The sequence below is a fragment of the Myxocyprinus asiaticus genome, chromosome 42 (assembly GCF_019703515.2).
Source record: "Myxocyprinus asiaticus isolate MX2 ecotype Aquarium Trade chromosome 42, UBuf_Myxa_2, whole genome shotgun sequence".
Taxonomy (NCBI): Eukaryota; Metazoa; Chordata; class Actinopteri; order Cypriniformes; family Catostomidae; genus Myxocyprinus; species Myxocyprinus asiaticus.
In genome coordinates this window covers 16,920,889-16,945,597 of record NC_059385.1, presented here as the reverse complement: position 1 = coordinate 16,945,597, position 24,709 = coordinate 16,920,889, and the positions used below count along the sequence as shown (strand labels likewise).

The 24,709-nt window shown below is 38.5% G+C and overlaps 2 protein-coding genes across 5 annotated transcripts in view; one reads left to right on the top strand and one right to left on the bottom strand.

Moving 5' to 3' along the window:
• Positions 1–6,403, bottom strand: part of LOC127432835 (T-complex protein 1 subunit theta) — a 9,727-nt gene extending 3,324 nt beyond the window's left edge. For both annotated transcript variants that reach the window (XM_051684274.1, XM_051684275.1), the window contains exons 1-10: positions 6,256–6,403; positions 4,523–4,613; positions 4,369–4,448; positions 4,084–4,233; positions 3,701–3,881; positions 3,463–3,524; positions 3,249–3,386; positions 2,772–2,950; positions 2,513–2,579; positions 2,187–2,274 (exon numbers count right to left, since the gene is read on the bottom strand). In XM_051684274.1, coding sequence (XP_051540234.1) covers positions 2,187–2,274; positions 2,513–2,579; positions 2,772–2,950; positions 3,249–3,386; positions 3,463–3,524; positions 3,701–3,881; positions 4,084–4,233; positions 4,369–4,448; positions 4,523–4,613; positions 6,256–6,315 — 1,096 coding nt within the window. In that variant the 5' untranslated portion in view covers positions 6,316–6,403. The remainder of the gene's footprint in view (positions 1–2,186; positions 2,275–2,512; positions 2,580–2,771; positions 2,951–3,248; positions 3,387–3,462; positions 3,525–3,700; positions 3,882–4,083; positions 4,234–4,368; positions 4,449–4,522; positions 4,614–6,255) is intronic.
• On the top strand, positions 6,311–24,709 carry LOC127432836 (MAP3K7 C-terminal-like protein). 3 transcript variants are annotated; one of them, XM_051684279.1, is made up of 5 exons: positions 6,311–6,445; positions 7,752–7,833; positions 9,939–9,997; positions 20,305–20,420; positions 24,121–24,709. In XM_051684279.1, exons 2-5 carry the CDS (start codon positions 7,758–7,760, stop codon positions 24,299–24,301), a joined length of 432 nt encoding a protein of 143 aa, XP_051540239.1. In that variant the 5' UTR covers positions 6,311–6,445; positions 7,752–7,757; the 3' UTR covers positions 24,302–24,709. The 3 variants fall into 3 exon arrangements, with proteins under 3 accessions (XP_051540239.1, XP_051540237.1, XP_051540238.1); XM_051684277.1 differs by lacking the exon at positions 6,311–6,445 and adding an exon at positions 6,862–7,231; XM_051684278.1 differs by lacking the exon at positions 6,311–6,445 and adding an exon at positions 7,408–7,668.

Here is a 24,709-nt window from a genome sequence, read left to right as displayed (position 1 = left end):
CATTTGTTAATCAAGCTCCAAAATGTATAGAAGTGACAAAAACATGCATCTACATGGTACAAACATTTATGCCTGCACAACAACATCAATAAAGTTAAAGCTAAAGTATGTAATTTCCGTGCCACTAGCGCCACCAAACGGAATTGCAAAAATAAACTTTTTCAAAACAGCTTTTTGAACAAACCCCCATCTGCCATTGGTCAAAAAAATAAAAATAAATAAATAAATAAAAATAATAAAAAAAAGTCCTGCCCCCAACGCACGCCATTGGTTGAGTAACGTTGTTGGGGCAGGTCTAAGAGGGTCACTTAAAACAAGAGTGCTATTTTCATAGCGAAACAGAAACACTGTGCTTTCAGTTTGAGAAAATATACCGAATAGCTTAGCTGTCTCTACATATAACACTGGGATAGAAGTGTTCTAACACAGAAAAAGTTACATACTTGAGCTTTAATGATGGTTATGTCAAGAAATTTTCGGGACATATTTCACCCCAAAATCAAATGGAGAAAAACAATAAATTATATTTTGTATAAAGAAAATAAAGCCTATATTTAGGACCCTTAAGATTTTTTGTAAAACCAATCGTAATGAGATAATCTCATACTCATCACTGACCCTCAACACTGGAGCCCCACAGGGCTGTGTTCTCAGCCCACTACTGTATTCCTTGTACACACATGACTGTGTGGCAACACACAGCTCCAATGCCATCATTAAGTTTGCTGATGACACGACGGTGGTAGATCTGATCACTGACAATGATGAAACAGCCTACAGAGAGGAGGTGCACACTCTGACACACTGGTGTCAGGAGCACAACCTCTCCCTCAACGTCAGTAAGACAAAGGAGCTTGTGGTGGACTTCAGAAGAAAAGACAGAGAACACAGTCCCATCACCATCAATGGAGCACCAGTGGAGAGAGTCAGCAGCTTCAAGTTCCTGGGTGTCCACATCACTGAGGAACTCACATGGTCCATCCACATTGAAGTCGTTGTGAAGAAGGCTCATCAGCGCCTCTTCTTCCTGAGACGGCTGAGGAAGTTTGGAATGAACCGCCACATCCTCACACGGTTCTACACCTGCACTGTGGAGAGCATCCTGACTGGCTGCATCTCCGCCTGGTACGGCAATAGCACCGCTCACAACCGCAAAGCACTGCAAAGGGTGGTGCGAACTGCCAGACACATCATCGGAGGTGAGCTTCCCTCCCTCCAGGAAATATATACAAGGCGGTGTGTGAAAAAAGCTCGGAGGATCATCAGAGACTCCAGCCACCCGAGCCATGGGCTGTTCTCACTGCTACCATCAGGTAGGCGGTATCGCAGCATCAGGACCCACACCGGCCGACTCCATGATAGCTTCTTCCCCCAAGCAATCAGACTTCTGAACTCTTGATCTCCCACGATGAAAATACATCAGCACTGCACTTTATTACTCTTACTCTATATCTCACACTGGACTGTCATAAATTATATTATTATTATTATATTATGTTCTCTCTTAACAACTGACTATCAACCGACAGCCTGAATGTCAATACTGTACATTCTATATAAATATACTTTTTTATATATTTTTATTTTTTATTTTTATTGAATAATGTGTATCTATATAGTGCATATTGTATACTGTACAGTGTATGTTATTATTTGTATACTGTTGAGTGTAATTGTGTATAACAGATGTTTAAATTGTGTTGTGTTAATTTGATGTTATTGTAAATTGGTATATGTCTCATCACTGTCACGACTGCTATGTTGATCGGAACTGCACCCAAGAATTTCACACACCATTGCACTTGTGTATATGGCTGTGTGACAATAAAGTGATTTGATATGCAAAAAAATAAGTACATCTTATTTAAATTGTTAAGTAAAAGTTTAGAGGAGGCATGTTGACTGTACAGCTGGAGTTGTGCTGACTGACCCCTACTGCCACAGATTCATAAAAACATCAAGGTAGTACATCAAGCTCCAAATCAGGGGTGTCAAACTAAAAAAAATAAATAAATAAAAAACGTAAGTTTCGTAATAAGGAATGTTCCTACCATCAGACCATTTGGAGCAGGGGTGTCAGTATCAGAGTTTTTTCCTTGAATTTAGGTGTGAAATATGACCCACACATTTCTTTGTAAAATTCACCCAAGAAAATATAAGGTTTTCATTTTTATAATAATCCTTACCATGTTTAAAGACCACAACCTGTGTGTCTCCAACCTCTGACAGGTAAACACTGTCACAGTGTCCCATTTCCTCTGGGGTCGGGGGTGTCTGTTATCCAGTAGAAAAAAAGAACAAGAGAAAAACAAAGAAGAAACATAGAGTCTGTCACAGAATGACCATAATACAATCAATTGATTTGTCACCAACTAATTTTGCTGACTTACATCAAGTGGAAATAGTGAAGTAAAGCTATATATTTCTAGTCTGAAAGACATGCTTGTCAACCTTTCTTCTTCCTCCAAGACTCTAGTCTAGTATGAAAAGGTGGAAAATCAAAACACTTCACCAGTCTGGGCAATGCTGTGGCTCCGACAGTTTTGCATAGTCTTCTGAGGTCCCATTTTGAGTTCAGCCTTGGTAAAGCACACACAGAAGCATTCATAAATATCAGGCATTATTTTTATTTTTATTTATTTTTTCATTAAACATACTTACATGTTAGTAACATTACTGGCAAAATGATAAATCAAGCACTGTAAATATGTTGTTGAAGCACTACATATAAAAAAAAATTTTTTTTAAAAATGAAGGAACCTGCCTCTTACCTGACCACCATGAGATTGTATTTATTGGCATAGTGAAGAGCCATGTCAGCTACTTTGCCCCCAGTCACGACAACATTGGCCCCAGTTTCAGCGATGCCCTTCACCTGCGCCTCCATCAGGTCCTCCTCGCCTTTACTAAAATTCATTAGCTCCTCTGCATTCTTTATAAGTACTGTGCCCTATGAGACATCAGAAAAAGCACAAAACTGAAGGAAGAAAAGCCGTGCAAAAAAAGGGGTGTGTTTTATTGCTGTCCTTGGCCAACTACGGGCTTATGTTACCAATTAAATCCCCCCAAAAAAATTTGTTTATATAAATAAAAGCATTTAAGCTGAAGTGTGTAACACTGTGTTAAAATACTTTCTCCTATCCCAACTTAATATGCAGAGACAACTATAAGTAAGCCATTTGTAGGTTGTACAGAAACCTCTATCCATCCATCCATCTAAACTCAAACTACACATAGCATTTTCATACCTTGGTTTCTGTTACCATGCAGTCGAACAGACAGGAGAACACAGCTATCTTTGCATCTTTGACTGATGTGATGTCTCCTTCTGCCTCTTTCTTAAATACCATCCCGTGAAGTACTGTAGAAGAGCTCAGTCCACAACCCTACATAAAAAAAGAAATGACTTACTTTGCCACACAAACACACTAGATCTCAATACAGCTCATGCATTTCACTTACCAAAATCTTGCACACTCTGACATTATCCACATTGAAATTGCCGGACTCAGGGAAGATAGAGACTGCAAAAAAAAATAAAATAAATAATAATATAATATATATATTTCATAGAGCAGATGACTGATGAACATCAAATCCATCAGCATTTTCTTGTATTAAAAGTGTCTATGGATGCGCTTTATGGAACTTTTATACAAGTTCACCAGAGTAACCTAAAGTATTCTAATTCAGGCTTTACCGCAAGCCTGTCCGATGAGGTTGGCCAGGAAGTCCTCATTGCCATACTGTTTGCTCATGACAGCTGTGCGGATCACGGCTGTGGCCTCTTCCAGATCGTGCAGGTTCTTAGCGGACGAACACACGCAATCGGGCAGAATCTCCAGAGCTTTCTTACATGCCATCTCATAGCCCTCAATCACCTGTGGCAAACAATCAATGTAATCATAAAATCAAGAAAACAGAAAGAGTGAAATGTCTAAAATGAAACCAACAGATTTCAGTCTATGTCTATCACTTTGCCATGTATTTGCAGAGTCAAACATTATGCATTTCAAACAGATTATAATACTGCCAACCGCTTCCCAGACATTTAAATATTGGATAGACTGGGTGTTTACTGACCTCTGACACAGACAGGCCCATCTTCAGCAGCTCCTCTGCTAGCTCCAGCAGAGCACCTGCAAACACCAGCACAAAGTTTGTGCCATCACCCACTTCCTGCTCCTGCATATGGGACGCCATCACAATCATTTTAGCTGCTGGGTGCTGAACCTAGGGAGAAAAAGAGAGACACTATAAATGGAAATGTTCTTTCAAATTATTTTCAAACTATGTAAACTAATTCAAATTGTGATTAAGCAATGTGTGTTATATTTCTATTCTGATAATTACATTACTAATAATTACCTCCAGCTCTCTAAGAATGGTGGCAGCATCATTTGTGACGAAAAGCTTCTCCAAGTGGTTGATGACCATTTTATTCATACCTGTGCAGAATTAAATGATTAGGTAAAATAATCGCCAAAAGGGTCTAAAATGCAATATTTGACATAAGCCTCACCATTGGGTCCATATGCAGTCCTTGTGGTTTGTGCCAGTTCCTTGCAAGCCTGGATATTCCTGTAAACTGCCTCCTCAAGGCCGGAATAGTGCTGATTGTAGTAAACAAATAGCAACCAGTCAAATCATTTCATATTTTAAAAACTTAATAAATTTGTTTTTAGTTAGGAAGTTTAAAAATATGTTTATAAATTAACAAATATTGGTAACAATTTTAATGAAACATCCTTTTTAATACCCTTATTTACAGATTGTATATTTTAAAATCTAGGATCAGCTATTCAGGCTGGCATTTCCTTAATTTTATAACTCAAATATATATTAACTGCATTGCACCATACAGTAATAATTACAGCAATTAAAAGGATAGTTCACCCAAAAATGAAAAATCTCTCATTTATTCACCCTCATGATGTTCCAGATGTGTATGACTTCTTTTCAGAAAAATATCTCAGCTGTGTTGGTCCATTCAATGCAAGTGAATGGTGGCCGGAACTTTGAAGCTCCAAGAAGCACATAAAGGCAGCATAAAAGTAATCCAAACGACTTCAGTGGTTAAATCCATGTGTTCAGAAGGGATATGATAAGTGTGGGTTAGAAACAGATCAATATTTAAGTCCACTTTTCTATAAATTCTCCTCCCTGCCCAGTAGGTATGCACAAATAATTTGAATCACCAAAAACAAAAGAATTTGAAAGTGGAGATTTATAGTAAAAAAGGACTTAAATATTGATCTGTTTCTCACCCACACTCATCATATCGCTTCTGAAGACATGGATTCAACCACTGGAGTCTTGGATTACTTTTATGCTGCCTTTATGTGCTTTTAGGATCTTCAAAGTTCTGTTTGGACCTACAGAGCTGAGATATTCTTCTGAAAACCTTTGTTTGTGTTTTTCAGAAGAAAGTCATACACATCTGGTATGACAAAAAGGGCGAGAAAATGTTTGCTTTTGGGTGAACTACCCCTTTAAAATCTTGTAAAGTAAGCCAGTAGCACTGTTACATGTTGTTATGGTGGAACAGAAAGAACCAGAAACTAAAATACAGTCTGTATCCATGCATTCTGCTGGGATAATGACCAAAATTCTTAAAACTTGTCAAATATGAATGAAACAAAATTCAATCTTTAAAAATACACATTTCAATCAAGAAAATACATTATTTCAAGTATCATGAATAAATGTTCTGGTCACACCACCAAACGCCAACAGGAAAATAGTCTAATTGTCCAGAGATTATTAAGGGAACTGCCCAGTGCTGCGGAACAGTGTGCATCCTCTATTCATTTTTATGCTAACTCATAATTTCCGCAAAAACAATATTTAAAAAGCCGTTTCGTGATGCAGAGGTTTAACACAAACGATGCCCTTCCTAACAATAACTATAACATAGCTTGATGAACGATGGAGGTGTGAGATCATCAGTGACAGACTAGTAGTGCAGTGGTGTACCGGTAGGCGCACATGTCTTCAGCTAACATGCTAACTTCATTCAGTCTTCACGTTCTGATGTGAACCACTTATAGTCAAACTCATGTTCTCTTAAGACCTTGTGTTCATTAAGTTCTTGCTATAAATACTATTCCTCGGTTCGTTGTGAAAGCGTCTGGCAGGTTTTACCGGTAGCTAGCTGGTACAGAAGGCCCATGTTCGAGAAAGGTCTATACGAACTCACTGGGTGTGCTCTAAAAACAACAGAACAGAACCGAAACACACATTCTGGGGCCCTACCTTCGCACCATCCTTTAACATCTGGGCAAAGCCCGGAGCTTTGGGGACGTGAAGAGCCATTCTGAGCAGATCCTGAGGATACTAAACGGATGAAGTAATTAGGCTGCAGCGCTCGGGAAGCATGCAGCTAAGAAAGAACAGGCGCGGCTGTAGAGAGCAGAAACACGGATTACCGATCGACACAGGGGAGGTAGTGGATCACCGAATAAGTCCAATGATCAGTGAAATCTGTCCAAAGTACATATTTGGACTTTTAGCGGTTTTAATAAATATGTGTTCAGTTTTCAAATAATTTTACAATTTAAATAGTAAAATAATTTTAATGTAACTTTTGATTTTTATGTAATTTTAACAATAGCCTACATTACTAATTATTTCTCTAGAATTATTTCTATGTCATCTGTTTTTATATATCTGTGTGTTTTTGTATTATTTTTTTCTTCGTAGAAACTGTGCCATTTTTGCAATTTGTTTTACACTATAAATGTAGGTTTTCGATATCTGGAAACAATACTTACAATCAAAAACTTTTCCATCTGTCAAAGACAGGATGTAAAACAAAAAAGGGGGGGAAATACTACCAAAAATCGCACTTGCATCGTTGTAGTTAAAATGCCTGAGTCACTCAAAGCTGATTGGAGAGATGGACATTGTTCTCGTGTAAAGTCATGCCATCTGAGCCATTTAATTGGCGTCCGGCTGGCACAGAGTGGCACTCCGAAGACTCGTGAAAAGCTGTGATTACTTTGGCTGTGTTTTGTGAAAGTACTTTTGGTTTCTTTGTGTACATTGCGCGGACTGATACGGCTTAAATGCGATACTTTATCAATTCAAGACGTTTTACAGTATAAACACGGCGTTGAGGATCTACAAGTCTCAATGGAGCGTCTTTAGCTCCGCGTCTTTTTGAGCGACTCTTGAAGCTCTTTTAAGCGCGTGATTTGAGAGTTTTCTTTATTTACGTTTCTGTTGGCAGGTAATGTTTTTATTCTATTATATAAACATAATATGCAACATATTCTAATATAATGCTGTAGTTACAGTATTGTACAGTTCACGCTTGTAGCCTTGTTCCACATCAAAGATGACACAAAGACATGTAGCCTAACATTGGACCTTGTCTTGTATAATGTGAAGTTTACGTTCATCAAGCTGTCACAAATAAATCTGAGATGATTAATGAAACATGTTAGAACTAATTGCTTATAAAAGACCTGATTGCTTGTATAATGTATTTCCATATACACGTTAATAGGACCTTGTATTTTAAGTAACACTGATTATTCCAGAGGCACTATGAGGCCCCTATAGAAGTATGGTGTCAGTCTCTGGCTGGGAGAGGATTTATCTCCAATTGTTTAATCCCTGGTGTAACTCTGAGCACATGATGAAAACTTTTCAAGCCCCTGAAAGGTTCATGACCTCATACTAATGAGATTAGGCAAAAATAAGGTTTGCATACACTGCCGTTTAATCTGTATCTGCTCCTCTTCCAGGAATAAATGATCACCTCAACTAGACGAGTCTCTGCTGATAAACCTGAAGTACAAATCGCATTCAGCCTCGATGAATCCTCAGGTAACTTATCTACAAAGATAGATATCAGCATTGTAGATGTTTATGTGGTTGTGACAAAAAGACTGTGATTGAGGGACTAAAATAGAGTTGCGTCCCCACCCCCACCCCCACCCATTGTGCATGGTCCATACGATGCATGGCTTCTACTAAAATGGCAACAAGTAAAACCCACCCAAAGCCTCTCAAGTGGGATCAATTCAACTTTTGTCATACTTTTCAGAGAAACAGGTGCCCCCTCTATTTTAGTTGATCTCTGGCATCTTAAAAACAAAATGTCTACCTAGCCACAAAGTCAACAGTGCTGTCAAAGTGTTTTACAGCTATTCAGGCAAATGCTTTGATGGCAGCTGCTGCCTGGACATTGCAGCATCGGGTTTCCTTTTTAATACCTCACTGCTGCATGATTCACTCATTTGCTTTTAGAACACAGGCCTAAATTTAAAAGCATTTAATACTTCACGCTTCGTTGCTGCTTTGACCTACCTTTTTTCTATCTCACCCAAAAGTACAATGCAGTCCCTGCTGGTGGGGGAAAATCTGCTTGAACCAACCTAGGCTGGTTTGCTGGTCTTAGCTGGTTTTAACTTGTCTCCCAGAGCCAAAAACCCTCAGCTAAGACCAGCTAAACATACTGTTAAAAATAAAGGTCCTTATTCAGCATTTATGGTCATAATGGGTGCAACGTTGTAAAATTTGATGTAACTTTACACAGAAAAGGCTAGTAAGCGATTTTTATCACCCTAAAATCACATATGTTAACACACATATTGTTTATGTTTTGTGGTTATACTTTTGAAACTGTGTTTTACTGTTTTCTGATTGGCCACATTCACTTTCATTGTAAGTGCCTCACTGTAACCCACATTTTTGCTTTTTTTAAAGCAAAGAAAAGAAGGGACAAGTCAAAATATATTTTTTGTCGTAATCAACATTACTGTACGCCACAAAGGCTGCTGATTGAGCTTATCTTGTATTTATCCCGGAATATTCCTTTAACATCCACGAAAACTTCTCATTGCACAAAAGTTATTTTTTGTTTTTTTTGATTAACACTTTATTGATTCAGACAAATGAAACATAAAAGCAAACATATATACACAGAATCAACAAAAGGTTTTTTTTAATAGTTGAAAAAGGTTCTTTAGACTATAAAACGGTTCTTCAAAAATGGTTCTTTTAAGAGCCTTTCAAAAGGGTCTTTGGGGACTAAAAAATGGTCCTTCTGTGGCATCGCTGCGAAATCCCCTTTTTGGAACTTTTGTTTAGGCTGGTATTAGTTTTTTGTTTCAGCAGAGAAACAAACACAACAATGTAGAACCTAACACAAAAATGCACTATTTACTTTATTTTAGGTAGTTATGCCCTCTTTCTCATAATGTACTACTTGTTGATTTTGTGTAACACACACACCAGTCTTGTGTAATGGACAGTCACTGATGTGCGATCAGTCAGCCACAATGACACGAAACTGTCATGTTCACCTCCACCCGGCCACATTCTATGGGAATAATGCTAGAATCTTAATTTGAGTAATGGGCATATCAGGTTTACGATAAGACCCATGTGCAAATTTCATGTATATATAACTTTTAATTGGCCTCCTGGCTGATGCTGGACTGTAAACAGCCCTGTTTTTAGCTGGTTGCATCGGAGGATTCTCAGCATAAGTGAGTAAGCCCCACTTGGACATAGTTGACATGGCGGGAATCAACGCAGACAAGTTGTCTGTCAGATTTCTCGCTAAAGACAAGTCATTGTAAAGAATCTGGGAGATAGTTACTCACAATCTGTCTATTTAGGATTAAAAGTCCATGGTCAAACAGGTGCTGTATAAATTTGGCTTTTTGCACTGAACTGGGACCAGTTTCTTGGTCTCTTGGGTGATGTTTACCATGGAGAAGTTGGACCTAGATCAGCAAACTCCAAACATAACAGACTGCAGATACAGTGAAGTCATTGTGGTGCCATGTGAGCTGTGGTATGTTTTAGCTGATTAGTTGAATGTGGATGTCACCACTGAGGCCTTGCAGTGAGGATCTCAAACATTAGTTGCATCTCAGCATGCTCATACCAGACATGCTGATCTGGCTTTCTTTTCCTCTCAGAGTTGAAAGATGCAGAGGATCCCTTTCCAGCTTTCCCTGACCTTGAGCAACGCCTGCAGGTAAAGTTTATTAATAATCAGATAGCCTCCTATACACTTGTATGGAGACCCTTAGAGGACAGGGAAGGACTTTTATTTTCTGAAATAGTTTTGCGTTCCCTCGCAAACAGTTTTGCATTTCTTTGCAACCATAGCTGAAATGTGGTATTTGTAGTAAAACTATAGTAACCAGCAATTTTGCCATGGTTTTACTATAGTAAATGTAAACGTAAGTGTAGTTCTAGCAGGAAGATCTTGGGATTCATTCTATCAGGCATCTCATCCAATCACAATACAGCCTCCGCTTTGTAAGCCTGCCAGCTGCCTCTTATTGTTCGCATACTTTCGTGTTTTCACCCCCCATCCCACCCCATCTCCACCAGTTTAGGTCCCATCCTGGGTGGGGGTAAGCTCAGCTCACTCAGCTCATTGCCTCCAGCAGGATCTGACGGTTCAAGCAGCATTGGAGCGCTGAACCATAGGATGGGGCTTACACCAAATGATATAAGTATCTTTCCTTCGTATTAATTCCAATAATCTTGAGTCTTTCTGATAGAACTATAGTTCAGCTATGGTATTTGTATAAAACCATAACCACAACATTTACAATGGTTTTACTAGAGAAACCATATTTTAACCATGCTACTCGAAGTAAAACCATAGTAATAATAAAGGAAAATAATGGTAATAAAAATCATAATTATGTTATTACTACGGTTTTACTTTCCACCCATTTCCCTCGTTTTTTTCTTTTTTCCGCTTGTCTACATCTCGCATCTTGACTGTGTGCATTCGTTTTCTCCACTGTGTTTTACACGGATTATTGCATCAATCTCAAACATCTGCTGATTAGGAATCACATCGATCTCAAATCCTCGCTGCTCAAGAATAACCATAACAGCAACAAACAATTGTGGTAAGTCATGGCATCCGCTCATGTTATTTCTTCCTGCATTACATGCCACATGTTTACTATAGCTTCTTCCGTTAGCAGTGAGGGGTTTACATGTAAAAAATTTAAGGATTTAGTCAGGCATACGGGGAAGGTTAATGAGCTAGAGACATGCATCCGAACGTTAGTGGAGGTCAGTGAGAAAGAGAAGCTGGTAGATACTGCTTCGGATGCGGGTAGTACATCGAGCAACACACACACTTTGGTTCCGGCTCTAGAGCCCCCGCAGCAGGGCGATTGGGTGACGTCTTGTCGGCATTCTCACTCAGCAAAGTGACACCACTCTCCCCTTCCTGTTAGGATTTCCAATCGATTCTCCCCACTCAGTGATGCACCCACTGAGAATCATGTTGAAAGAGCTATTGGTGATTTCTATTGTAAGGAACGTGGAAATAGAGACTCCTGCCACTATTGTTAAATGCATTTCGGGTATCAGAGTGTCTGATATCAGATCAAATTTACAAGTGCTGGCTAATGCTAAACATAGATTTTCTAAAATTGTTATTCATGTCGGCACTAATGATGTCCGGCTTCGCCAGTCGGAGATCACTAGAGATAATGTTAAAGAGGTGTGTGAACTTGCAATAATTTGATTAAGGTCAAACTTGAAAAAACAAACAAAAAAATTGAAAATAATCTTCATATAAAGGTAGGGCTACTAAACATTAGATCTCTTTCTACCAAAGCACTAATTGTAAATTAAATTATTATAGATCATAATTTGGATGTGCTCTGTTTGACCGAAATCTGGCTTAAACCGGATTAATATATTAGTTTAAATGAATCTACTCCCCCAGGTTATTGTTATAAACATGAGCCTTGTCTGGAGGGTCGAAGAGGAGGTGTTGCTACAATTTATATTGACATTTTTAGTTTACTCAGAGGACAGGATATAAGTTTAAGTCTTTTGAACTAATAATGCTTAATATGACACTGTCAGATATAAATAAAAAATCTCTGTCGTCTTTTGCCCTCGCTACATTATATAGATCACCTGGGTCTTACTCTGGTTTCCTTGGTGAATTTGCAAATTTTCTATCTGATCTAGTAGTTAATGTAGATAGAGTTTTAATTGTTGGTGACTTCCACATTCACATAGATAATGAAAATGACACACTGGAATTAGCATTTATTGATATTCTCAACTCTCTTGGAGACAGGGCCAACTCATCGCCATAATCATATGCTAGATTTAATTCTGTCATATGGAGTTGATGTTGATACTATAGAAATTCTGCCGCAGAGCGATGACATCTCAGATCATTACCTCATCTCTTGTATGCTGCGATCAGCTAATGTTACTCAATCTACACCACGCTATCATTCAGGTAGAACTATTCTTTCAACCACTAAAGATAGCTTCACTAATAATCTTCCAAAATTGTCTCACATACTCGGTAAGCCAAAAAGCCTAGAAGAACTTGATGAAATAACAGAAAATATAAATACAGTCTTCTCTAGCACTCCTGATAGTGTCGCCCCCTTCAATTAAAGAAAATTAAAAAAAAAAAAAAGCCTTGCACCGTGGTACAATGATAACACTCGGAAAATGGAGTGCAAGTGGAAGAATACAAAATTAGAGGTATTTCGTGGTGCATGGAAGGATAGTGTCTGTAGCTACATACATGCACTAAAAGTGTAACGATGCTGGCAAAGACAATGATGAAAATGATTACGATGAAGTGACGAACCCAAGTGCAGTTTATTTCCAAACGTGAGATCCAAAAAACCCTGACTACTAACGTGAACAAAACAAAAACATAAACATGAATGACTAGACTAGACTTGACTAAAGACTTGACATAAACAAAACATGGCTTGACTTGGCTTGACTTGGCTTCAAGATACAACAAAGTTACATCCACAATACCTGACACTTGACAATGGCAAACATGAGGGCTTAAATACAAGGACATGGTTAACAAGTAAACAAGACAACCAATCACAAGACTAAACTATAAACAAGATAACAAGACTAAATGAACTTTAATCAATGAAAAGACAAGACTAATAACAAAGTAATCAACAATGAACCAATGAAAACAAGACACATGAAAAGGGGAAACACATGACAAGATCACATGAGGGAACAGGAAATCACATGACATGACACCACATGACCTGAACAGGAACTAAACTTGAAAATAAAAGACATGAAAACAAGAACAAAACACATAAACGTGACAAAAAGCTGTCAGGTTAGAATATTTTAGCAAACTCATAGAAAATAACCACAACTATACTAGGTGTTTATTCAGTACTGTGGCTAAATTGGTTAGGAATAAAGCATCGATTGAACCAGATATTCCGTCGCAGCACAATAGTAATGACTTCGTGAATTTCTTTACAGATAAAATTGAAATAATCAGAAATAAAATTGGAACTATGCAATCAACTGTCACAGTACCTCAGAAAACTCATAACTGTCTTCAATCCTTCACTGTCATAGGTCATGAAGAGCTAACAAAGCTTATCAAAAAATCAAAAGTCACAACATGTATGTTAGATCCAATACCAACTAAGCTCGTAAAAGAGGTATTTCCAGTCATCTCAGAACCTCTTCTGAATATCATTAACTCCTCGCTATCCTTAGGACATGTCCCAAGAAACTTTAAAATGGCAGTTATCAAACCGCTTATTAAGAAGCCACAGCTTGATCCTAGAGAATTGGCTAATTATAGACTGATTTCACTGCACTGCACACAGCACTATGATCTGTCCTTTGAAAATGAGATTCCCAATGTTTGTAGAACAGCATTCTTCCACCTGAGAAATACTGCTAAATTACAACACATGCTCTCTGTTGCTGATGCCAAAAAATTAATTCATGCATTCATGACCTCAAGACTAGATTATTGTAATGCATTAATTGGAGGATGTCCAGCAAGTTCAGTAAATAAGCTTCAGTTGGTTCAAAATGCAGCTGCCAGAGTGCTGATGAGAACAAAGACATATGATCATATTAGCCCAATTTTATCATCATTAAATTGGCTACCTATTAAATTTCGTATTAATTTTCAAATTCTGTTAACTACATACAAAACTTTGAATGGTCTAGCTCCACAATACTTGAGTGACGTTCTGACACGCTATATTCCGTCATGTTCTTTACGATCACAAAATTCTGGCTTGTTACTAATTCCAAGAATATCAAAAACCACAAAAGGAGGCAGATCCTTTTCATATTTGGCTCCTAAACTATGGAATAGTCTCCCTAACACTGTTCGGGATGCAGACACACTCACTCAGTTTAATTCTATACTAAAGACTCATCTATTTAGCCAGGCATACACCTCATTTATCCATCAACTCACAATTAGGCTGCTTTAGTTAGGTCTGCCGGAACCAGAAACATCCATCATGATCTATAACTCTGCATAAAATTGAATGGCATCTATGCTAATATTATTCTATTTGTTTCCATGTCTCAACCTCGGCCTCAAGCCTGCCAGATCCAGCTCCGTTCCTGTTGTGTCGGACTCCACTGCTACATGTCGCTGAGAGATGATGACAAACTACAGCCAGTGCTAGCCAGACATCACTTCAGTTTTTTTTACTTCAGAGGATGAACTGATGCCAACTCCAACTGTAATACATCGGATACTTCATATGTCACTGCCTGAAACTTGGACTTAAATTTGGGCCCCACCGAACCTCACCGAAATGCCCTGCAAGTTGAACTGTGATGCACCTCATCATTAATCTCTACCTGCATCACCTTTGTCTATTGATGGACTACACCCTTGAAATGGAATACATAGACTATCATTTAATTGCCAACAAAGCCTTCATCAGCCAACTAACAAAGGACATTGCATCTATCTGAACTTCTGCAGTTAATCCAGGATGGACTTCAAAGACATTAGTCATTAATCTAGTTAATTAAAAAAATATTTTCTTTTTTTTAAAACACTGGACCTTAATTCTTGCTTAATTTACAAATTTAAAACCATGACTTGCACTGCACACAAATAACTAATATTGGCATTATATTTATGTTGTTTAGCCAGAGGGGAACTGGCCCCCACAGTGAGCCTGGCTTCTCCCAAAGTTATTTTTCTCCATTAACCAACATCTTTGCCACAGTCGCATTCAGCTTGCTCACAGAGCTTCTAAATACAATTATTATTTATTTAATTTCAATACAAATTTTACAATCATATTTAATCAAACTACATAAAGTTCACTTTAAGACGTTATAGATATTACAGTTTAATTTTTTGTTTTTGTTAATGCATGATTTCCTGTAAAGCTGCTTTGAAACGATGTGTGTTGTGAAAAGCGCTATACAAATAAAAATTTGACTTACTTCAAATACCATAGTTCAACTATGGTTACTGTTGTAGAACCATGGTAGGTTAACCCTTATGAAAATTAACCATGGTTAATGGTATCCAAACCATGGTGTCTGCCAAAAAAACAACAAAAAAAACATGGTTACAGTCATTGTAATGTCTCCGTTGCTCTTGTAACCTTGGTTCCCTGAAAGGAAGGACCGAGACATTACATCAGAAACTGACACTATGGAAGCACTCCTCAGGAGACAGTGACCTTAAAACCCTTAACCGCTTGGTGCTCCACCTCTGCTGACACCATTTTGAGCATATAAGCCAGAGCCCAGTATCACACGATCTGGATTTTCTCACTGTAGGAAGAAGAGTGCATCTCACAGTCCCTTAACAGCAAAAAATCAGTAGCTGCGGCACAGCTACGCAACATCATGTTCCCTCCTTTCAGGGAACCAAGGTAACAAGAGTAACCGAGATGTTCCCTTTCAAGAAGGTAAATTCAGCGCTGCGTCAGAAGCTGACGCAATGGGAGCCATATACCATAACACTGTAGCACTGATGTGCAATGCCCACTAGCCAACAGGGTAGTAAAAAGTATTGCTTTACACCCTTTCATATTGAAAAATAGAAAGGAAAGTGGGAACATTAAACCAATGGATCGATGTCAAGACAGAGACGCATGCCATGCCAGGTAGAGGAGCGATGTCTTAACACATCTTACCGGTTAGCAGGAGGGACGGGAGCAGAGCAGTCATCTAGCCAAGGGCTTTTTGTACAATGACACTTGCCAACAGGATAGTGAGATACTGCACAATGCTCTCATTCACACCAGTGGAGAGACCACAGTTTTTAACAACAATCCCTCTTTATCTGTGCATGTATGGGAGGAGAGGGACGATACATGCAGGATTTAAAACCTTGTGAAGGTGTTCAGGGAAGCCAAACTTGTAGCCAGACATCTCTTGACAAGCCCTTTGCCCATGCCCAGGAGGAGGCCATATACCTAGTCATATGAGCTTTTATGCCCATGGAATATTGTATTTGTATGCCTTGCCAATCATATGTGAGCGAAATGGCATCCACGACCCAGTGGGAAATTCTTTGCCCTCATTCTGGGTGGGCATCAATCAGAAAAGCGTCAACATATAGGCATACCGTCTCTTTAATGGGGCCCTGGCCTGTAGTATGGTGCCTGGCACCGGTCATGACGACCCTATTGTGTAAGACCAGCGATATAGCATCCGCCAAACGTGCACAAATCACGTGCGCCAATTGTGGGTTGCATATCATCATGTTCACGCAAAGCCGCTTGATTTAGAGGAAAAGTAGGCATGCAAGGCTTGAGCTGGAGAAAAACCCTCCTAAAGTCTCTACGTTCTGTATTGCCGTCCACTTGCATTTTACTCATGTCCCTTGGGAGCCACAGAGAAATATTAATGGGAGAAGAGGGGAGTGGCTTCGGCTTTCAGAATGAAAGCGTGCCGAGAGCGAAGCGTGTTGAGTTTCATGAGTTCGCCATGAACACAATCAATCTCAGCAAGCACTGTGTCAGCAAGGGCTCAGCCCAGGCTATATACAGCGCTCTATCTGAACAGGCAAACTATACAAAACTGAAAAAAAGGAGGCAAGCGAGGCTTGAGCCTGCGAAAAACCCTCCTAAAATCTCTGCACTCTATATCCCATCCTCTCGCGTCTCGTTCATCCGTTTCATTGGGAACCACAGAGAAGCAAGCAACAGGAAAGGGGAGCAGCTTCAGCTTTCAGAACGTAAGCGAGCCACTAGAGCAAGCGGCATGAGTTTTATGCGCTCACATTGAACGCAATCAGTCTCAATGTACACTGTTAGAAAACGGCGCTCATGACCGTCAGACAGAAGGATGTATCACTCACAGGTGGAAAACTCTTGCAAAACATCGCCCTCTTTTTTTCATCAAGTGACTCTTAGTTAATAGTTAATAGTTTCAAAACCATGGTTTCCGCACAAAAACAAAACAAAAAACACATGGTTACAACTTATGGTTACTACAATATTACTCTAATACAACCATGATCAATTTCTTGCGAGGAAACCTAAAATAATTGGAACGGGATGCAAAACATATTGTGAGGGAACACAAAACTGTTTTGGAAAATACATTTCCTCGCTGTCCTCTTACACTTGCAATTTCCAACCCTGCTGGGAACATATTTTAGATGGTCACTGGTTTTAAATGGTTTTTAGCCGGTTTATAGATGGTCGTATATGGTCATTTGTTAGTCCAAGCTGTTTTAGATGTTTGATCATCTTGTCATCTAAGAAAGAACATCAAAGGAGTTTGGAACAACATGAGGGTGAGTAAATGCTGATAGAATATTAATTTTTGTCTGAACAATCCCTTTAAGGGTTTGGTCAAGGTTCATAATGTGAAAGGTGTGTGGAAAAAAATAGCAGAAAGGTTAAATCCTCAGCACTAATGTTAGAGTTGAACACCAGAAATAGCAAGAGTGAGTGGAGGGTTCGGGCAGCAGGGTGCTGTGATTGTTTCCGCATGTAAGATGAATGTGGAAAAGCTAAATCTGAGAGAAACAGTCTCAGTGAGGACACCAAAACAAGAAAATGAACTACCTATCTAGTTGCAGAAATGGTACACTGCTGCTTTAAAGGATTTATTGACAGAGGACATTTGGCCCTCCATGGACAATTTATCACATAATATTATACAAGTTATAATTAAGTTTATTTAATAGGCCATCACACCTTATCAAAGAGGGACTGTTTTAGTGTTACCGCAATAAGACCACAAGAGGGCAGTAGCCACCTTGTGGTTCAATTGAAGTGAAAATTAAATCAAATCAGACACTATTAACATTCTTTAAACATGTTCCTGGTTGTATTGTACATAATTAATCGGTGCACATTATTGCCAATGAAAAAAAAATTGACTTTGTAATCTTTCATCAAAATATAAGATCTTGTTGTGCCTCTGAAACACCTTTCCTTTTCAGTTAATATCACCAAGCCCATTGAATATCCTGTTTCACTTGAAAATATGTCACTTACCTATGTGTGTTGTGAACGCCACTTCATGTTGACTTAAATGGAACAGTTCACCCCAAAATTAAAAACTGTCATCATTTACTCACCCTAATGTGGTTCCAAACCAGTGTGCCTTTCTTTTGTGAAAGACCATGGGAGGTACAGTATTAGGCAGATTGTTAGCCTCAGTCACTTTTCACTTTCATGGCCCTTTTTTTTTTTACATACATTGTAGGTGAGTGAGGGGTGGGGGAACACAAACAAAGATTTTTAGAAGAATACTTCAGCTCTGTAGATCCATACAATGCAAGTGAAAGGGTGCCAACATTTTTAAGCTCCAAAATCCACATAAGGGCAACATAAGTCCCGTGGTTAAATCCATATCTTCAGAAGTTATATGATAGGTGCGGGTGAGAAATAGATATTTATATATTATAAATTCAAGTCCTTTTTTACTATAAATTCTTCTCCCTGCCTAGTCAATCTCCACTTCACTTTCACATTTTCCTGCTTCTGTCTTTGGTGATTCAAATCGTGCATATTGCCCCCTACTAGACAGGGAGGAAAATGTATGATAAAAAAATACTTAAATATTGATCAGTTTCTCACCCCCACCTATCATATCCTTTCTGAACACTTGGATTTTAACCACTGGAGTCGCATGAATTACATTTATGCTGCCTTTGTGCTTTTTGGAGCTTCAAACTTTTGGCACCCATTCACTTGCATTGTATGGACCTACAGAGCTGAAATATTCTTCTAAAAGTCTTAATTTGTGTTATACAGAAAAAGAAAGTCATACATATCTGGTGAGGATGAGTACAACCTGAGGGTGAGTAAATCATGAGAGAATCTTCATTTTTGGGTGAAATATCCCTTTAAGTAAGGGTAGGTATTGATTGTTGACAATAGATCCAAGATCAACACAGCATTTCCTCATTACTCGTTCATTATTAATACTATAAAAAGACCCTGCCACCAATATCCGACACACTCACACAGGCTATTTTAAAGTAAAAGATTAAAGGAAGCATATTCTGAAGAGCTTACATTGATTGTCATGTGATAGTCTTAAAAGTGTCCAAAATAAGCACAGGATATCTAAAAAAAAAACTGTATTCTTTTATATTAAATTATGGTGCTTTTATTTATATTTTGTGTTGTATAGTAAGTATATTATGCAGTATTAAAGGGATAGTTCACCTAAAAAAGAAAATTCTGTAATTTACTCACACTCTTGTTGTTCCAAACCAATATGACTTTCTTTTTTTCACTGCAACACAAAGGGAAATGTTCAGCAGAATGTTAGGGTATGACAGCCTCAGTCACCATTCAGTTTCATTGTATGGCAAAATGCATTAAAGAAAGAAAGTCATACATATTTGGAACAACATGAGGGTGAGTAAATTACAAAATATTCATTTTTGGGTGAACTATCCCTTTAAGCCTATTATAATGCACCAGTGTTTACATTATTGATTACATATGCACTCAATAATAGAAAGCTTCAGATATGTACTGCCTTTTAATATATTACCAAAAGGGCTGGCGTTTAATAGAACATTCCCCCAAAAAGTGTCCCTTTCGGCAATTGGACATTGTCCTGTCTGAAAGAACATTCGGTAGACACACATGTGCATGGGTTATGAGGTGAGGGGAAAAACTCGGAGAAGTGGAAGCAGTTTGTTTTGGGGATGATATTTTAAAGGATGGCACATGAGTCATCGCGAAAGCAGAAGTTAATGACATAAAAATAATTTTAAAAAGTCAGGCGTCACCAGCTGTTTCCACATATTGCGTTTCTTCTGTTTATTAATAACCCTCTTGTCTGGCTGAACAATGATTGTTGTGTATATTCCAGAATGTATCATACAATCCAAATATAACATCACAGAGAAATAGTTCCTACATTCATTTTCATGACTCTTTTAGCCTTTTACACTGAAAATTGAAGTTGTGCCACAATTATTAGGTATAAGGGTTCATAAAATATTGCTAGTTTAATTGATATAGCCTAATAATGTTATCCAATCATGTGATCTTTTGTTTTTGTTTTCCCTCGCTCTAACAGCCGGTGCTGCCATGCCAGTCTCTAAAGGAGTCTGTGGAAGTGTACAAAGACCACTGCAAGATGGCCAATGAGTTCAACCAAGTCAAACATGAAATCGCCAGGCTAGAAGACCGAAAGTAAGCCTTAGAAATAAACACCACTGCAAACAATCTCAGTCCATACATTTGAATGAATAAGATCATTGCTTTCTAATTCAGAAACTTAAATTCCCTTATTACGTTGTTCTTTATTACATACGATAAGTATATGCTGATATGCGCTGTACAAACACACATCTTTGGAGTGAGTGAGAATGAATAAACTGATCAAAGCTCTCTTTGTCTTTTAAATGACAGTGGGTTTTTCTTAAGTCATGCTGCTCTACCAGTTAAATAGGCCTGTGCAATCATGACAAGACCTTTACAAACTGTACTGTGGTATGCAAGGCTTTCTGTTTAAAAAAACAAAAACAAAAAAACACAAAAAACATTCACATTGCAAAACCACACTTTGAAAATGAAAGTGCTTGTATTTGTTCAGATATCTTTGGAATTTTTATTGTTTGTGTTATTTATGCTTTTCAGTCAGCCACTAAAATATGCTTTGAGCTTTAGATATGATGACAAAAATGCTTGTGTTGTATGTTTTAGATGGTTTGAGGTTGATGTTTTAAGACCAAATATGAAAGGATGAGAGTTACACAGAGAGATGTTAAAGGAATTTTCCAGGTTCAATACAAGTTAAGCACAATCAGCTTCATTTGTGGCATAATGTTGATTACCACAAAAATGAATTTTGACTCGTTCTTCCGTTTCTTTAAAAAAAAAGCCAAAATCGATGTTACAGTGAGGCAGTGGCAGTTCTAGAGGAGCCCCTCCTGCTGACAGAAGCCTGGTCACCCACTCACAGACCCCCCCCCCACCATCAGATGATATAACACTTTGTGGTAATGAACATTACGCCACAAATGCTTTTCAGCTTAAATTGTATTGAACCCGGAACATTCCTTTAATGTAGGTAGTACCAGTGTTCGAATTGAGTCAGGGCTCTTAGGGGGTCCCCTTACACCAACTCTATCCACCGTCTGTAAGTTCCTTCAGAAAACAGTATGCTGCTCGGGCATGTTTAGACTTTTCGGACGTAAAAATTCTGGTTTGGTTTATTTATGAAAACTGGGACAGATAATGAACAATGTTGTGTTCTGTCACTGCAAACATTTGAGAAAAAAAAAATAGTTGTAAGTTTCTAGTATTATAGTTTTTATGAAACACCCCCCCAATTCGAACAGTGGGTAGTAGGACCATTCATTACTGAGATACCTTGTAAAAAGCTCGATACATGTTTCTTTATGGAGGGAAACACAAGGACTTTCTTGGCATCTAAATGTCACTGTAAATTTCCAGTGCTTGTTCTCTTTTTCATTGTTTTTTTTTTTCCTAGAGGAAAACACATGACATTTCTCAGTTATACTGAGAAGTGATGAGCTCAACTATTTACAGTAGGAATATACTGTAAATCAAATGTGCATTTTCTTCGACCCAGTACCAGTACCTAGACTTCACCAGACTGATCTCTCAGTGAAATCAGAAACAGTAGGTTGACTTTTCTTTAGCTAAAATTGGTCTGTGCTTACCGAAATGCAAAGCACTGCCCCCAGTGGACAAAGCGGTAAGTGTTCTTGGGCATTTGGGCACGTGTTAGCTTCATTTTCCGGGTATAATGTCCACAGAGTGGCAGCAAAAGCGAATTGTTAAGGGAGTTGTTTTCAGCTGTACAGGATGTAATACAGTGAAGAGGAATGAGTATTTTGAACCCTAAACCTAACCACAAGTGGAGTAAATATTTAATGTTAAAATCGCATTCATTACGGATTATGTGAATGCTATTACTTACTGGTTTTAACGCGATATCCGAACCTGGGTCTCCCCCACTGCTGGCCCAACATGCTTATGATCGCATCACAGGAGAAGGTAAACATCCCGGAGCTGATGCAATAATGACTGATGGGAGATGCCGCTTGTCGGCGAGTCGGCATAATGTAACTGATCCTAGTGTACCGGAACTCTCGGAAGCAACATGCACATTTCCCGTGTGATCATGTTGGTGATACAGAGGTTAAGTATAAACGAGTGGCATGTTACACTGATTTTATCCTTGTTCAGTTATAGACATTTTAGATATAGGAATTTGCCTTGATTAAATGGTTAATTTGAACTAACGGCCATGCGTAGAGGAGATCACTCACTGGCCCAGTGCCAATTTAGGTCTCAAAACATACAGTTGAAGTCAGAAGTTTACATACACCTTAGCCAAATACATTTAAACTCAGTTTTTCACAATTCCTGACATTTAATTGTAGAAAACATTCCCTGTCTTAGGTCAGTTAGGATCAATACTTTATTTTAAGAATGTGAAATGTCAGAATAATAGGAGAGAGAATGATTTATTTCAGCTTTTATTACTTTCATCACGTTCCCAGTGGGTCAGAAGTTTACATACACTTTGTTAGTATTTGGTAGCATTGCCTTTAAATTGTTTAACTTGGGTCAAACGTTTTGGGTTGCCTTCCACAAGCTTCTCACAATAAGTTGCTGGAATTTTGGCCCATTCCTCCAGACAGAACAGAGAGTCAGGTTTGTAGGCCTCCTTGCTCGCACATGCTTTTTTCAGTTCTGCTCACAAATTTTCTATCGGATTGAGGTCAGGGTTTTGTGATGGCCACTCCAATACCTTTACTTTGTTGTCCTTAAGCCATTTTGCCACAAATTGGAGGTATGCTTGGGGTCATTGTCCATTTGGAAGACCCATTTGCGACCGAGCTTTCACTTCCTGGCTGATGTCTTGAGATGTTGTTTCAATTTATCCACATAAATTTACTTCCTCATGATGCCATCTATTTTGTGAAGTGCACCAGTCCCTCCTGCAGCAAAGCACCCCCGCAACATGATGCTGCCACCCCCATGCTTCATGGTTGGGATGGTGTTCTTCGGCTTGCAAGCCTCACCCTTTTTCCTCCAAATATAACGATGGTCATTATGGCCAAACAGTTCAATTTTTGAACAGATGAACGTGGTTCCTTGAGGCATTTGGAAATTGCTCCCAAGAATGAACCAGACTTGTGGAGATCAAATAAATAAATAAATAAATAAATTCTGAGGTCTTGGCTGATTTCTATTGATTTTCCCATGATGTCAAGCAAAGAGGGACAGAGTTTGAAAGTAGGCCTTAAAACACATCCACAGGTACACAGCTAATTGTCTAAAGGCTTGACATCATTTTCTGGAATTTTCCAAGCTGCTTAAAGGCACAGTTAACTTAGTGTATGTAAACTTCTGACCCACTGGAATTGTGATATAGTCAATTAAAAGTGAAACAATCTGTCTGTAAACAATTGTTGGAAAAATTACTTGTGTCATGCACAAAGCAGATGTCCTAAATGACTTGCCAAAACTGTAGTTTGCTAATATTAAATCGTGGTTAAAAAATGTGGTTAAAAATTAGTTTTAAGATTTCAACCAACTGTATAAAGTAGCTAGATTTGATCCTGAACTAGTGGAACCAGAGTTTTTTGTATCGTCTCCAGGTACCAGACTAAATCGTATTGACAGTTTTACTTCCTTTAATATAGTTTTAAGCATGGAAAAGCTGCCTATAGTCTTTTGAGTGACACCCAAGCCACATGTCATGTGTTATTTTGGTGCACATCCTTTCTAGCATAATTAGGCATTCAGTCTGATCATGTGCCAATAAAAAGATGACGTAATGACAGATTGTGAAGTGAAGTAAAAATTTATTGCTCTACTATGTTATTACCCTGTTTGTGTGTGTTGTACACAGGAAAGAGCTAATTGCAGAGCTATTAGAAGATGAAAAGGTGTCGATGGAGGTCGAACGACTGGAGGAGGAATACAGGATACTCACGGAGGAAAACCGGAATCTGATCACGGTACACAGCGAACGTGCCCAGCAGCTTGAAAATCTCCGGGTGATCAGTCAAAAGAGGCAGGGCTCCTCGTGATCTTTGACCTCAATAGTCTGGCTCATTAATCTCCTACTTATAAACATCTCAGTGATCTTTCAGTAGTTATGTAATGATGTACTGAAGAGTAACGCAGATCTTGAATCAGCGTTCTTAGACTGAGCACTTAAATCAGTGTATACAGATATGTAATGTATGTTAAACCATGGGTCCTTGAGGGCCTTTTTTTAGAGCTCAAACTTCATGTTATTTTCATTTGTTGGCCTGAGAGGTCACCCATATTTGTCTGACACAGTGTTCTAAATAGGCTACAGTACAGAATATACAACTTTTTCATCTTATGTGTTTTGGAAGGGTGTATTTGTTGACAAATGCGTTTCACTGCCTATTGTACAGTTTAAATTATGTCAGTGTTATAACATTCAAATTGCTCTGCTGACTAAAGAG